General features: G+C 36.4%; 1 protein-coding gene across 1 annotated transcript in view; it reads left to right on the top strand.

The window, feature by feature from the left end:
- TRAPPC9 (trafficking protein particle complex subunit 9) overlaps positions 1–16801 on the top strand; it is a 517114-nt gene that overhangs the window by 23898 nt on the left and 476415 nt on the right. The window contains exons 6-10 of the mRNA XM_075704831.1: positions 12–38; positions 1477–1598; positions 3938–4063; positions 9829–10045; positions 12633–12776. Of these exons, the coding sequence (XP_075560946.1) occupies positions 12–38; positions 1477–1598; positions 3938–4063; positions 9829–10045; positions 12633–12776 (636 nt within the window). The remainder of the gene's footprint in view (positions 1–11; positions 39–1476; positions 1599–3937; positions 4064–9828; positions 10046–12632; positions 12777–16801) is intronic.

Genomic DNA, 16801 nt, shown 5'->3' with positions numbered 1-16801 from the left:
CCTCCTTTTAGGGGCACAAGAAGTTCTCATTGATCCAGGTACATTATTTTCATGCATGTTTCCAAAGTCTTTTCTTTTTATTACTTGCATTTGTTTTGCATTTGTATAGATAGTTACTGCCACTTGCCAAAACTAGTACAGATTCCTGACACTTCAGTTTTTGGCTGCAAAACTTGAGGAAGCAAAGAGACTGAAGGGTAGCTGGCACAAAATAAATGATGTAGTTCCATGATTGTGTCCCTATAAATTCTAATGAAGATTGTTTCTTCTCATGAGTAGTGAGGATTTTTAAAATTTATTTTTAACTGACAAACCTGAATGTAGTCTTGTAGTGTCATGGTATTCTTTCAGTCATCACTAACAAAGATTTTGAGCTTAACTTTCATAAAAACCCTAAGGTGTTAATCTACAGATGTGCTTGGTATGATTCTTGAAGCTTGACAAACGTATAAGAAAGTTGCTTTAGCATTTGAGCATGTGAAATGATGTATTTCTGAACATACAGAGGGAGTAGAAAGTATCTTTCACAGTAGCTTTTAACTGCCTATTGAGAATTAGGTCCAGCTCTGAAACACAAAGATTTCTTTGCCATCTTAGTAGAGAAACCTCTTGGAGAAATAAATTACTGTATAAATTTAGGGATGAAATACTACAGATTAAGTAACACTTAAAAAGGTATAGAGCCTTGCCAAACCTTTGATGTACGTTTTCAATTTTATTATGTTAACTCTGCAATAAAACTAAATTCTAGAAATAAAGTTTTCTTTGTAATACCCCGGATTTCCTTGGCTTCTATTTCAGATTCTTATTGCTTATGTATGTAAAGACTCTTTCTGTCTCTCACCTTCTTTCTTAAATCAGAAAAACAATTTCTGACTCTTTTGTCTAAGCCTCAGGTAATTTTCTTTTTTTAATATGGAAGGCTCAGATTTGGTGGCCTTTGTTACAATGTAACACTTGGTTTTCTGTGATTAGACTTAGGGAAGAGAAGTATTTGTTTTAAATGATTGGAGGAGGTCACTGTTCTAGTAATTAGTTTATAAAAAAAATAGCACTTCCTTTTTTCTTAGGTGTGCTTTAGAAATACAGTCTTTAAGTAGAACAAGGAATAATTCTAAGATTAAAATTACATATTCAGATGTGGCCATAAGCTAATTTTAGCAGTATAATATTTTATTCATAGTATAAATACTCAGATAAGTGTAAAAGATTATGAATATATTTGTTTTTTACGAAGTGAAAGATTATCTCCTGTTTGCTGGTTTACGATTGAATCCATTTTTCATTTGTACTCTTTAAAATAGCATAGTAAAACAGAACTAATGTTTTCTAGGTAGGGCATGATTTCTTTCTAGATAGGGCAAGTATTCTTTGTGTATGCTTTGGTCAAACCTACAGCATATCCTAGTTGTCTTCGTAGATATTTAGTATTTGCTAAAGGTCCTCGTCCTCATTTCTTACCCTCTTCTGTTCTAGGTGCGCTGACTTCAAACGGTATAAACGCAGATACCAGTGCTGAGATAGGACGTGCCAAGAATTGCCTTAGTCCTGAAGACATCATAGATAAATATAAAGAAGCCATTTCTTATTATGGCAAGGTAATCCTACTTATTTTTAAGAAACTTCACTGAAATTCTTGGGAATAATGAACTGCTGTGGTTTTGGTTTCAGAGGCTCTTCTAAAGTATGTGCAATCAAGTTTGTAAAACATACGATAATGGAAGAAATAGGAATAATTTGTATGACTGAACTAAGTGCTTGGTTTAGAGTCTGGAAATCTCAGAGCTTTGGTCAAAGACAACACCTAAACGAGCAGTGTGCTGAGTAAACTATTTACTGTGCCTGCTAGTACCTGGAGGTTTTGGATTAATTGTCTTATATTTTTAAAGCACTCTAAGCAGAAGTGTTAGGTATTTGAAGGTTTGTTAACCATTATGTATGTTTATGGCCCTTAATACATACACCGTCAACTCCAGTGATGCTTTTATGTGTGGTGTAAGCTGAATGCTTATTTACTGAGCCTGCTGGAATGATCTCTGGGGAATTCAGGAGCTTATGGAGAGGTTGCTGCTGCTGATGCATATGATTTTACAGGATTGTTCAGGGCGGCTAGTATTTCGAGCATGCGTAGAGGTAGGGGGTCATGCAGGAAATGTGAAGGACAAATATTCTTAAAAGAGGATTTAGAAAAATGAAACATTTTTCAGCTCTACTGGAGCATTTTTTTTAGATTTTTGTGTAAATGCTAAGCATAAGACAGTAAGGTGGCTTAATATTTGCATTCATAACATGGAGAGAAAAAAATGTATTTTATACTGACAATAGTGCCTCAATATCTGCATCAACATTGAAGATTAGTTTAATTGTTTTGCAGTGTAGTAACTTATGCTTTAATAACTTTTTAACTTCAAGTATCTCTCTTGTTTGATATTGAAAGTATCTTTAGACTAAACTATATAAATTTGATATGGCATTTCCATGTCTGTGTTGAAAGGAGACTCTCCAAATGAAACAAGATAAATTGTGTGCATGAGTTAATTTAAGATCAGAAGCAATGAAATGTGATAGTTTTGGGGATAGTTTCAGATAAATTTGAATCCATCAATATAATGATAATTCTTAAGTATGCATTCAGCTTTTTGTGTTACCTTAAGGGGAAGGTACTCATCTAGAAAGAGTATGATTTCTTTAGACATATAAAATCTCTGGGCTTTGTTGAACTTAGGGCAGGATATTTATATTTTGGTTATAATAATATACATTAGGCTCTCAGCAAGTAATAACTATGCTTCACTTGAAAATAACAATGAACTTTGTCTTGGGACTGATCTATAACTCTTCAAGGCAAGCATGGTTAGCTTTTGCCTGTTTAAGACCTACAGATAGAGTAACTCCTAGCTCTAATGCTGATGAATCAGCACTTTCTACATATTTTTTTATGTTATCGCTGAGCTTAAGAAACTTTTGTGGCATCTTCTAGAATGGATTCAGTCTCCAGTGATTTGTTTTTGCTGATATAAATGCACAAGAGAGGAATATGTAACTGCTTTGGTGGAGTAACTCTTGCATTTTGTTCTGAACTTTATTTCCCCCATTAGATTTCAAATGTGATAAATACCTGAACAGAGTTCAACTTCAGCAAGAGATAGGCTGACTCAAATATCCAGTACCACTGTTGTTTGAGGAAATAACTAGATCACATTGATTGTCTAGAAAGTTGCCTGTGTTCGTTCAAGCTCAAACAGATCAATGCACATCTACATTGTCTCCTGCCTTTCTTAAGCAAGCTAAATAACTGAAACAGTCATTTACAGAAAATGTTTTGTAAATAGATACTAGAAAACTCAGAATGGTTTGTATTTCACTTGTCATTAGTGATTCTGTTTTAACTAAAGAGAGAATTAATGCAGTAAAACTAAAGTTCTGTTGCTACAGCTTCCTGTGCTATGTAGCGTATTTGGTAGTAAGTAGAAAAGGCAAAATTACTTCTTCGTTTATTGTGATAGAACAGTTTTAGGTGGTGATGAATTACTGTAAAACTGAACTTTTTGCTTACTTATTTACAGTGTGAAGGTAGGATTTATTTCTTTGTTGCAGACATACCACCCACGCCCCCCATATATATGAGGTTATCCAAAATGATACTAATATTCCCAGTTTTTCTCCTTATCTAACTCTCAGACTAAAGCTGTGCTGTGTCTCAAAATAAGAGGAGTGAGTGAAGAGGCTGAAAACGGTTATTTTGCATAACAACATTTTAGAGGACAGCTTAATTTTTACTTGGGCATATATTGATAATTTAACAGTATAGTCACTAGCATTAAGGAATTACTGGGTTTGGAAGATGTGACAGCTGATTCATGTGTTGAACAGAAATACTTACCAAATCTAACAGCTGCAATACTTCAATATTATTTTAATTTTCTTCCTCTTCAAGTACAAGAATGCTGGTGTGATTGAACTGGAAGCCTGCGTGAAGGCAGTGAGAGTCCTTGCAATACAGAAAAGGAGCATGGAAGCCTCCGAATTTCTTCAGAATGCAGTTTATATCAACCTTCGTCAGGTCGGTGCGGAAAGTCCAGTTATTTTTCTCCTCTCGTTTGAGAGATTATGCTGAGGCGTGAAACTTAACTTAGATTCAGGACACTCTGGTTTATTTTCTGTATCACTACCTTCCTTCTCACTAGGACTTGACTTCTGAGGATTTTCACATCTGTGAGTCTGGTTTAAAAGGTATTCAGAGTTCATCTGAAAACATGAGGACTTAGTTTGAAATTAAACACTCTACTGGTTATTCTCCATTGTGAAGAAAAAAAAAATCCCATTGTTGTTCTATTGTGATGATGTACTAGGGAGAAGTAGCTGCCTGGGACAGATCTGCAACGGATTCTTTTTTTTCTTGATTGTATCTTGTTCAATGAAACTGTGAGCAAATCAGGAATGGCCTGCTGAAAAGTGAGCTTAAGAGTCTGACTAGTGTTGTTAATCAACTGAATCTTTGTTGTGTAGTGTGAAGTCTTGGTTAGGCCAAATCAGAAATGAGTTCAGAGGAGAAAATCAGCATTTGGAACTGTGAGAAAAATGCTCAGTACCACCACAGAACAAGACTAACACTTTATCAGTGTCTCAAGCTTGGTGTCACTGGTTACAGAGAAACTGCTGTGGCTGAAAGAATTTGTAAAAAGCTGTTAGGTTTCTTACTGTTTTTCCTTTTTTGCTCGTTATATCTTGGTTAAGATGAGCAGTTTAAGTCCACACCACTGAGCTTATTAAGCCCAGATTGGGATGGCAAATTTATGAGGGAGGTAGAATACTTTCTTTCATTGGCAGATAATCCTTTCTGTGGAGTCAGTTTTCTAACCCAACATAAATGAGAAATTAATTAATTGATAAGCTATCATAAAAATAATCAATTTTGTTGCAGAGTACCTTAACCGCTGTAATCCTTGCTGTGCTAAGGGCCTTCTCCTTAATTCTGTAGTCTGTCTTTTGCTGGCAGCTCTGTAGCCTTTCACGTAAGCTGCTGTGGTGGTATTTTTCCCTTGTTGTTCTTGCGCTGTTATTCTCCTGGCCTGCAAACTCCAATATTGTTGTTATGTTGTTTTTCTTACGGAAGCAATTACTGACATTGTGAGAATCACCTGTTCTCCTCCCTGACACCACTGATGTTGCAACTTTCACTTTGTATTAGAGGCAAAAAATAAGTCTTAGTGAATGGCAAAGTATATAAGTCATTTAAATAGCTGAAAAGTATTACCTAATAATACACAAGCACAAAGCTTGTCAGCTAGTCAGCATGCAACACATGCCCTGACCAAAGCTTGCCCGAGCCAGCTCTAACAGTGTCCCAAATAGAAACAACTAAGAGTTGGAGTGGGTCCTGGTGAAATGCATCTAGTGAAAAAGTGTGGTGAGAAGGCATCATCATTTTTGCCACCTGCTGTGTTGGAGAGAACCAGAGAAGGGTGTTCTGGAAGGGAGGCCCCACTGCTTTTCTTCCTGGCTGGCTGGTCTCTCTCTGTGCTTTGTTTTTCCCCTAAAGGAACTTTGAACTTGATGTATACCGTCAGCTATTGACCCTGGAAACAAATCTTTGTGCATGTAAAGCATGCCTCAGTGTGCATTGTCATGCTATATAAAATATATTCCATAAATGCCAGATCTCCCGCTGTCTGGAAAACCTTGAAATAAAAATCGGGTATGTTATGTATTTTGTTGTAGCTCAGTCAGAATTTAGGGGGTTAATGCAGATATCATCCAGCAACCTTCAGCAAAGTGTTTGACACTGTTTCCCCCAGCCTTCTCCTGAACAAACTGGCAAGATACAGACTGGATGCGTGGTCTGCCAGGCGGGTAGGAAGTTGGCCAACAGGCTGCACTCAGAGGGTGGTGATTGATGGTTTTCGCTCAGGCTGGCAGCCTGACACAAGTTGGGTCCCTGTCACGAATGAGTGGAATGCACCTCGCTCAAAAGAGAGAAGCAGCAATATGTTTTATTGAGGTCAATGAGGTCGATGGAATTTAACAAAGTTTAACAGGGGTTTGCCAAGGTTCAGTGAGTTTGATGGCAAGGTTCACCTTATTTACTGCAAGGAAGAAACGTACAAAGGAAAATTGAATTGGAATCGAGTTAGAATGATTCACACAGAGACTGGAGACACAAAAAGGTAAGGAAGACCCTCCCATTGAGTCATGAGGTTCAGAGTGGACCCTCTTGCTTTCTAAACTCCTTATGGAGCCTGGGTCTGACTAGGTCCAATCTTAGTCTCAGACTTGGACAATGGTTTATGTCTAATGGAATTATCTATGCAAAGTTTACAATAGTTAATATTGAGTAGGTACATGGATTAGTAATGTTTCATTAATATTAATTCAGAATGCTATCAGTCACTTACCGAGGATCTTTCACGAGTAAGGGATCTCTCTGCCTTGGGCAAGGAAGGATCTTTTAGTCTCAGGTATCCAGCTGTCCTAGCTGTAATCCCTCCCAACTTCTTGTGCACCTCCTCACTGGCACAGTATAGGAAGCTGAAAAGTCCTTGACTTAGTATAAGCACTGCGGAGCAACAACTAAAACATCAGTGTATTATCACATTATTCTCATGCTAAATCCAAAACATAGCACTATAGCAGCTTCTAGGAAGAAAATCAACTCTATGCCAGCCAAAACCAGGACACACCTATATCTGCTGTTATCATTATTCCACTGTGGAAGTTCAGTATATGGTTGCTTTAAAAAAAAAAACAACATCTTGACAATATTGATTATTTGGGCATCGAGGCCCACTGTGGAGCTATGAACCATTCTTTACCTTTACTGATTTCAATCAAGGATGACATTCATCTAGCTCATAACTGCACGTGCCTACTACTTTGTAATTCTCTTGGGTGGAAGTGCTTCTAGAAAGCATTATTATGAGAAATATGAGTACGATAATCTTTCCAGTGGGAAATGTATTTTCCATAAAGAGGGGTATGACTGGGAATTATATTTAGAGCTCTTCAAGATTTACTGTATATAGCTGTATATTGTACATAGCATGGAAGCAGATAATAGTTATAATTTGGACTAACTCACAGGAGGAGGCATCCTGTGATAGGTTAGGGAAACAAACTACAGGACAGTGTTTTTCTCTTGCAGGTGGATAGAACATCAGCACAACCAATATTTGACAGCAGAAAAACACCTCCCAGGATAAAGTGTACGCCTTTGATAAACAGGAAAACTGTTTCTTTCCATATATTCCGTCTCCTGCCCAGTCTAGTAACATTATGCAATTGGTGTTTTCTGATTATAGGACAGCTGCAGGGTAATAAGAATTATCTTTGCATCCAGTTATGAGAATTAAATTGTAACATCTAATTACAAAGAAAGTGACATTACAGAATTTTAATATAGTAAGGAATAATTAAAAAACAAATAAAAAGCTACCCTCTTGAAAGTCTGTCTTAAAACAAGCCTGTGAAAAAAGTGGCTCACTTGCTTGGATAGTGATCTACAGCCTTTACAGGTGCAATTGCTGACTTGGTTTGCTATAACAGTTAAATGAAAATTAACCAGGTGGAAGAGAGACTGTGCTTCAGGTGTTGGCTATTTCACAGCCACTTCACAGGCCTTAAGCTTTTATAAATTTGTAAGGTCAGGAGAGATGTTTGTGAATGCTGCAGTAATGGTCTGCAGAATGCCTGCTGCAGTCTTCCCAGAATTAATTACTTGGAGTATCTGCGTGGGATTTATTTTTTCTTTTAAATCCCTGGGTGGTAACATGTAACTACTTTTGCTCAGGGAAAATGCAGTTTTGCTATCTTTGTTGTGATGATAAAACAGTTTCCTGCAACTGCAAAAAATAGTTGAGTATCTTTGTGGGCAATCATTAAGCAACAAGTTAGCCAGCAGGGTTAAAAACTCACTCAGATATGAGAAAAATAAAATTTTCTGATAATCTGTTGCCTCTCTGATAGTGTTCCTATTATTAGTAACCTCTTATGTCTAACTAGATAGCATGACCATGCCTCTTCTCATCTTAAAAATTTAGTTTCCATAGGTGTGTGAACATTGACAGTATTATGTATTCAAGGAGTAGCTTTTAATAGTTCTTTTTTAAGCTTTTCTAACTTCATTACATGATCATGCGCTCATGCCCTTTCTAATTCTGCTGCCATATTTTTTTATTGCCTTAGCTTTTTAAAAAGGACATAAATGGGGAAAAAAAAAAAGTGGAACAGCTTTTTTTCTGCTAGAGTAGGTAACCTTAATCTGACACCTCATGTTCTTTTTGAATGATAGCTTTTGGAGATTCTGATAAACTGGTTTCAAACTGTTCTGTATTTTCTTTTTGTGCCTCATGTTCTTCCCAGCAGCAAGTTTTCAGCTTGGTGCAATTGCCTTTTTACTACTCTTGTTAGAGGGATTTGGTTTTTATATGGATGGGCAGTATTTTTGCATTGGGCATCATCTTGCGTTGTCAGTTCTGAGGGAAATAGCAACTTCAGCTTCAAAAATTGTCTGAAACTTCCTGAAATGATTTGTTAGTTTATCTGTCGGTGTCTCTTCATATCCTGAAGTACTAAGATTTGAACTATCAGATAAGGTCATGGTGCCTTCTGAAAACTGTAAGCTTCTTTGAGGTCTCTAATATCCCTATGTCCAAAATTAGACGTGACTTTCAAAAACAGACTGTTGTTTTTTGTAATTATATTAGGATTTAAGTGACTAAAAGATGTTTTGAAGTTTCATTTATAAGACCTAATTATTTCTGTAAAAATTCATCAGTGTGGCTAGCATCTTCTTTTGACTTTCCAAGGGTTTAAGTATCTGAAGTTAAACGCACAGAATCCACTGATTGATACTTTCAGTTTTGAAGAATGACTTGCAGAAATGCTGTTTCTGTCCTTTAGTGCTATTTTTGTATGAAGTTTGTCATTTTAAACGCCTTTGCAAAATGTGTTAGCAGCTTTAGAGTAATTTAAAATATTTTATATTGCTTTTGGTTGTGCATGCCAGGTATTGTGCACTAGGTGTCAGCATTGGTCCACGTTCAGAACTCAGTAGTGCTTCCTACTGGGATGTAGGCTTGGAGCAGTTGGTAGCTTCCAGAGTTTCTGCAGCAGATTCTTCTTGGCTGTCTGATTTCAAAGCAAGATTGTCATTCAAAGCAGAGGGGAAAGAATGGTTGCCTGGGACTTGTGCCAATATATTCATAAGCTAAAGCAGCACATGTTGGTGGTTACTCCTCAAGTTTGTTTCAACTTTAAGCCTAATGGGGCTTAACCTTTTACTAAATTCTTCCTAACTGGTTGGCAGACTGCATATGTATAGTATCATGGAATGAAAACTTTGTGGTTTACAAGATCAGAGACACATAAAAATTGAGACAGTATTTTCTTTGCTTTCATAGCCTGAGATTTCAAGATTAGTAATTTAATCTTAAAGGGATGAAAATGTTTAACTTGGTAAATCAATAGATTTTGGAGGTGGTATATTTTTGCATTCTTATTATGCACGTAAATATCATGTTAAATATCTTTCATAAAATGTGGAGCTGTTTAGCTGGTATTGACTGTTTTGACTATTTACATGTTAGTACTAGTGACAAGTAAAGCTGCTAAAGAACTCTATCTTTGCTGCTTTTGTTAGCTGTTGAACTTGAAGCAAGGTTAAGTTTTCCTGGAAGCAAAAGCTGTCATGACTGGCTATATGCAACATCACTGGCCACCTGTAGTGTTGGAGATACGTCTAGTACTCCCCCCCCCTCTTTTTTTTTTTTAAACTCAGATATACGCTTTAAAATTTTGATTAAAACCAATCCTTTTCTCTTTAAATTTCAGCTTTCAGAAGAAGAAAAAATCCAGCGTTACAGCATTCTTTCTGAGCTTTATGAACGTATTGGTTTTCACCGAAAGTCTGCTTTTTTCAAGCGTATAGCAGCAATGCAGTGCGCTGCACCTAGCATCCCAGAACCTGGGTGGAGGGCCTGCTACAAATTGCTTTTGGAAACTCTCCCTGGCTATAGCTTATCATTGGATCCTAAAGATTTCAGCAAAGGTAAGTGTCTCTGGGAAAGTATGCTTTAGCATAGTAGGTCACTCAACTGGCTTTCTATAGCTAATTTCCTTAAGAGATTTCAAATTAAACCAAAATCATTTATCTGTCTGAAACTAATTGGGGCAAATAGAGCAGTTCTTTAAAACTGTACCTTCACTTTTTCTTAGTGTTGTTTTCCATAATTTCAAATTTCTGTGAACTACTGCTGAATGTGTTGCTGTATTCCTCTGTTTGCAGCAAATAATTACGTTTTATTTATGAAAGCTTCATTTCTACTCTATTTCAAAAATGTCTTTGTTTTTAATTATACATTTCTCAGTACAAAAAAGGTCATATTTTATTTTTTAGTATTTTTTCAATTAAAGTGCCTCCGACTTGTGCATCAGAAATTGTATTTCTTTTGATATCTGTTGTTATTTGATCATATAATCAAAGAATGAAAGATTCTTTTACATATTTTTGTATATAGACACACATACGTACATATAATTATATCTGTAGGGTCAAATATATTGCGTTTTTCCACAAATTAGGTCAGAGGGATGTTGTCTGTAAGACTAGCATTTGGTTAAGACATTTCAATAGTTTTTAGATGCTATATATCATTTGAATTACTATTTTATTGCATCTATTAAAAACCAATGCAAAAATAGCCTGTAAGAACACATGCCTATTCTTGTAGCTGTTAAATACTGTGTTCACTTTCTGCAAGCTATATGCTGCTTGCTGCTCTTCTTTAGGTAAGCTATGTTTGAACAATTTTATCAATGTTTTCTTAAGCTGTATATAAAGTAATAATTTAAAAAGTTCTCTTTATTTTAATATACTGTACTGCATTTTGCTTCTAAAGGCAGAGACAGCTAATATGCTGCTTGGGAACTCCTTTTGAGGAAACCTTTCCATGTAGCCCAAAAACTTGCATTATTTTTGTGTAGTAGCAATTTTGGGGACCGTTCTCTAAATGTTGTAGCTGCAGGAGTGGAGCAGCAAGCAATGAGGTGAGCGTGTATTGATGGAAAGGAGGTGGGGTTCACTGGTAAGAAAACTCTGAACTGGTTTAAATATGCATGAACAGCAGCTGGAACAGTCTTCTCCCTTTTGCGAGAGTACATTGCCTATCTGTTGTTGGGATTCCAGTTTGAAGTTGTCTTGTAAATTCAGGTGTTTCCACATGCGCTAGGTCACGCAGCTCTGTTATTGTCAATGGCTATCTAGTCAATTCAGTCAATGGAGAACACGGAAATACTCAGCTGAGCAGCTGCTACATGGTATTTTCCAGGCTGTCTTAGTGGCATTTGTGATTGCCATTGATGAAACAGGCATGTAGACAGCCTGCTGCATGTGTGGATGCTTAGGTTTGTTTTTTTTTTTTTTTAAACTGGTGTGATTTTAGCAGTCACCGAAATAAATGGTATGTGAAAGGAGGCAGAAAATGCCAAGTGGACTAGACGGAAAGATACAAAGAGTCTAGGAGGAGGGAACGTACTGGAAAAAAATATGCTGTGGCCTGTGATGGAAAAGAAGACTGGGATGGGACTGTGTTGGGAGAAGAGGTTGTAGAAGTTCTGCAAGAACTGACAATTAAAAAAAAAAAAGTGACGATTGTTGTTTACCTTTTAAGTTACCTTTATGTTGCACTGAAGTGCTTTGTCAGATTTTACCCCTAAAATGGCTTTTTCAGAGACATATGGAAAGATCACTGTAAACTATAAGAACTGCTTGATAAGAACAATATTTCACACATGAAAAATAATGAGTCGTGTGTGCAAAATATAAACTCTCAAGGTTTGGTTGCAATAAATATTTCTAGAAAAGTTTGCTGAATGCTGAAGTGCAATATTAGAAGGAAGGCTGTTTTGAAGTTTATGAAGTATTGCCCATCTTGGAATATCTGTTATTGCTCTTGCTTACTACTAAAAGCAGGCTTCAGTTTCATGAAGAGTACTGCATATTACGTTTTTGAAAGAAAAGTTAACGTTGCGATGATCTATTTATTGTTACCATGGATACTTTGCAAATATGAAATAATTTACAGTCCAAAATGTAGTTTTTAAAGACTGAAAATCAGGAAATGTGCCCATGTCCTGTAGTTTTATTGCTCTTTACTGACTTTTAATGGCCAGGAAAGCATTTAGAGAAAATATCTTTTGCTTGATCTTCAAGGAGAGTTAAGAAGTGTTTGATTTGGATAAAAATGAAGTTTCTGTATGAAATCTCATGTGAATTTCTTGTTCAGAGAATTTAAAAAAAAAATCTTTAAAGGTTTTTTGTATCACTTTATTTTTTACTGCATGGGAAGTGTTAACTTCATTTTCTGAATTCTAATGATAAATTTATTAGTTGATAGACAAGCATATACAACAAATTACTTTCACATGTAAACATTCAAGCAAACTCAAAGATCCTAATTTTTCTTTTGATTACAGCATTTGGATTTGGTAATTATTGGTTCCATTGGGTGATTTTTTTATATATCTCTATATAAAAAAAATTAAATTACTGTTTAGTATATAAAGAAAACTACCACCAATTGGTTTGTGATGACTTGCAGCTTTAAAAAAAATTTAAATGTCTGCTTACTTTATAGGAACTCATAGAGGATGGGCTGCAGTACAGATGCGTTTGCTTCATGAACTAGTATACGCTTCCAGAAGAATGGGCAATCCTGCTCTATGCGTCAGGCATCTGTCTTTCCTTCTCCAGACCATGCTGGATTTTCTTTCTGATCAAGGTATGATTTTAAAAAAAAAGAGATATCCGCACTTTCTTCTGTCCTACAGTCAAATAATGTGACTTTGTTTTGAAATGTATTTAATTTGAGAAGTAATGGAGAGCACAGAAGTTAGGGAATTCTATGTATGCGTGAGTAATTGACAGTAATCAATCACGTATACAGTGTTACTAGTTTTAAATATTACAGTGTTCCAACTGTGATGTGTATTATATAAAATAAAACTGTCTTAAATGTTTTTCATCTGCAGATTGACTGCCTCAAGCCTAATGCCCTATTTCCTTGGTAAATACTAGGAATATGATCAGAGGGCTTAATTTGTGTGTGTATTAAAAAAAGAAGTACTAATTGAAAATAATAGCAGCCTTCAAGCCTTCATAAGTGCTATTAATGAAGAGATTGGGAGGAATTGAGGCTGAAAGGTAAATTCAGAAGAGATGAATGTACTGTAGTTCAGAGTGAATCTACTATGAATTTTCCAATGAGAGATGTTTTCTGATGAAACATTAATAGTCTGGATACAGAAGTCATCTAAGGGAGTAGGCACCATCCTTGTCCCTGTGTTTGAGACAATGAACTTGTAGCAGCTGAACATGATGGAATTGAATTCAACAGTATATAACTAGGACAGTAGGCTTAAGTTTCTAGAAGTAAGATAACTGTCTGTGGTTTCTTTCCATTTGTGGTTTTTTTTTTTTTTAATTCAGCAATAAATTTCAGTGGGATGTATTAAATCTATCAGTGGATAACAATGGAATGATGTGTATGTGGATGATTTTCAGAAATGGTAATGATATGTGTGAGGACCCTTTGAGGGGGGCGTGTAACACAAAATCACCTGGAAAAGCAAAAGGTGATAAATACTACGTTTGTATTCTGTTTCTTAGGAAAAATGTTTCAGACAGATTTATTTATCACCCAGAATAATGAGACAGAATTACTGATGAAAGGTTTTAAAAAAGTTTTTGATTTATGGTAAGCTACGTAAAAGGTGCATATTTTTCAGTTATTCCCTTGTTTATCGTAAAGAGGATGGGCGTAAAATGATCCAGCATTTTTTCCATCTTTTCTCCTTTAGTAATGGCCAAATGTCTCTCCATGGTGACTCCTGCAGCAAAGAACTTTGCTGGTGAGCTTTAGGTCTTTGCCTGCCTGTGAATTCCCTCTGTTTAGTGGGTCAAATCAGTAGGGGAGGAAGGAGAGGAACAGAGAGGAACTGATAAACTGGAATAAATTATCTTTCTGTCTGTAGATCTTATTTGCTGTCAAAAGGTTCTTGGATTTTCCTGGACTTCTAATGAAGTTTCGTTGATTTGTGTGTGGAAGCTTTGGCTGAAGACAAGGATTTAAGCTCTATTACTACGCATGTCCACATATGATATTGATAATCATCCCTAATCCTAAGAAGGTTTGAAATCTTAGAGAAGCAACTTTTGTATTCCTTGTCTCCAGACATTATATGTCTGAGTAAAGCTTCCAGTTTCATAAGACCTATGATAACTGTGATGTTTAGTGTCTTTGAAAAATCAAACTGAATGTTCTCAAATGTGTTTCAGAAGTAGCTGAATCTTTTTCTTCTTTTCTGCTGAAGACATCCAAAATAGAACTTACTGTTGTGTTTGAAGTCTTTTATTGATAGCATGTTGCTCAGACACAGTTAGTGGTGTTCCAAACTAGCTAGAGTGTGGATGACAGTGCCAGAAATGTATTTCTGGCTTGTAAGTTTTTTGCAATTTTTCTGAGATTGATATTGTAGTTCAGTTGAACTTGAGATACAGGGACTTCAGAAGACAGAAAAAATTGATTTCTTCCTCACTTCAAGTAGAAGCTCAAAAGATGCGATTTAGTAGTTACAGTGAAAGATCTATTAATTAGAAGCTCTTGCTTCTATTAATGGAATACAAATGCATAGTCAAAACTGGTTTGTGTTTAAAACCAAATTTTCTTATATTTTAATTGAATGACACGATAATTATTTTAAAACACAACTTTTGTATATGTTTACTTGAATTACATTTTCTAACCCTGCAGCCTGGCAAGCCTGAATAAAAAGTATCATCCAGTAAATGGGAGATGTCAGTCAGTATTTTAACAACATGGAAGCTAAGAGTCTGATTTAAAATTAAACTATTTAGTTACATAAATATGTAAAATGCAGTCTTCTGCTTAGCAAAAAGAGATACCAAATGCTGCATAAAAGCTCTCTAATCTCAAGCCATTATGTTTTAATGTTAACAAGCCCTCGAGAATCACTCTTTCTTTAAATAAGAAATAAATGTGCAATTGCAAAGTTGCTTGGAATTAAATCTATCTCTTTTGCATAATGCTTGTTGAAACATAACACTGTGTGTACAGCTCACACTGAATTTGATTTGGGTAAGGTCAGATACTTGGGAAAAAAAACAGTATTTTATTGTGGAACTTTATTGATAATATCCATAGTACTTAAAAGGACTGTGATTTGTATTGTGTGCAAATGATTCTGAGTTAGCTCATCGATTAGGGCCTGTCTAAACACGGAGCTACTTGGAAACAGCTATTATCAAAAAGTGACTGTCCAGACTGAAACCAGTTACAGAGAGCATGTGCATCACCCCTGCAAGCTCACATCTTTCAGACATTCACTGGGTTTCCAACTGTCACGCCTGCTGCTTTGCTTCTGGTGGCAAGGATCTCAGCGCATTGCAATGACCTTTTGTCACCATTGATGGTGTACGATGAAACTAGGAATGCTTCATTCCTATTTTGGGGTGAGTTCAGTTCATTGAAGATCCTCTAAGTTTGTCTATTTTATTATTTGGGAAATAATGTACACTTTTCAGTGCTTCTCAGTATACCTCTGCCATTAAGATCCTCCTGTCTTGTGATTGTTGTTGCGCTTTAGTTCTTTTCAGCCTTCTAGTGAGATGACAGGCTTCACATCTGAGATCTCTACTGATCTGTCTGTTGTGTACTTAAACTACTGACTCTACGATGATTCTGCCTTGCATGAAATGTGCAGAGGTCATTTTTCATCTGTTGACCCGTGTTGTGGATGTCTTTTTTCTTAAGGTGAGTGACAGTAGGTGATGGAGAGAACAAGATCTAGAATTACTTCCGGAAATGTGCTAGGGTGCCTTCCTGTCATTCTTGTGTGGTTGATGCTTGTATCATTGGACACCGCTCTTAGTTCCAACTACATCCTCTGTTACCAGATGTTAGGGCAGAGGTTTGTTTCCAGGTTGGTTTCCAAAGCAGTTTGGCAGGGGTTTGAGATTGTGGAGGCTGCTATGGAGGTGTATGCTGGCCTTTTGACACCAGTTCTACCTGTAGTCATCAGGCAAAGGTAGCAAGACAAATGACAATGTTCCGTATTTTTCCTTCTCCCTGTCATGGTATTGATTTTGGACACAGCCTGCATGATTGTCTGAGATCTCATGGGACCCTTTAGGTGCTTCTCTAGCCAACTGTCAGCACAGGTACTATTAAAGCATTAGCATGGCCTTTGGTGTCTCAAGATGTCTGTTCTGCTGCTCTTATCATTCCCTAGATTAACACGAATACTCTCTTTAGAAACAGAACCATGTTGGCTAAAAATTTGAAGAACGACCACGTGGCCTCTTGTGTATGTACATGTTTACCTTTCAACACCAGAAAGAGAGAGAATAGTGGATATCATGTAATTCAGAGTCTTTCTGTGGTGACCTTTGCATTTAGTTTTTTCAGCAGCAGCGTTGACCAAAAATAAACAGACTAAGTTCCACAGCCATGACCACAAAATATCTGGCAGCTTGGCAAATAAGATACACTACTTGTTCCAGTTTTGTTGAGCTGGTTATCAGGGCTTCTTTGCTCACTGAGTATAAGATTTTGAACAATTTTAGCTTATTTATCTTTCTACTGATGTCATGAAGAAATTTGTCTTAGCCCTAGCAAACTAAAAATTATATCCTGGGCTTCACTACAAATACCCCTTCGATAGAGACATGCCCTCCCCAGAGCGCATATTCATCACCCTGGCTACAGTCATTGATTCTGCTGAAAGA

The sequence above is a fragment of the Pelecanus crispus genome, chromosome 2 (genome assembly GCF_030463565.1).
Source record: "Pelecanus crispus isolate bPelCri1 chromosome 2, bPelCri1.pri, whole genome shotgun sequence".
In the NCBI taxonomy this organism is placed as follows: Eukaryota; Metazoa; Chordata; class Aves; order Pelecaniformes; family Pelecanidae; genus Pelecanus; species Pelecanus crispus.
This window is presented reverse-complemented; position numbering and strand designations above follow the sequence as displayed.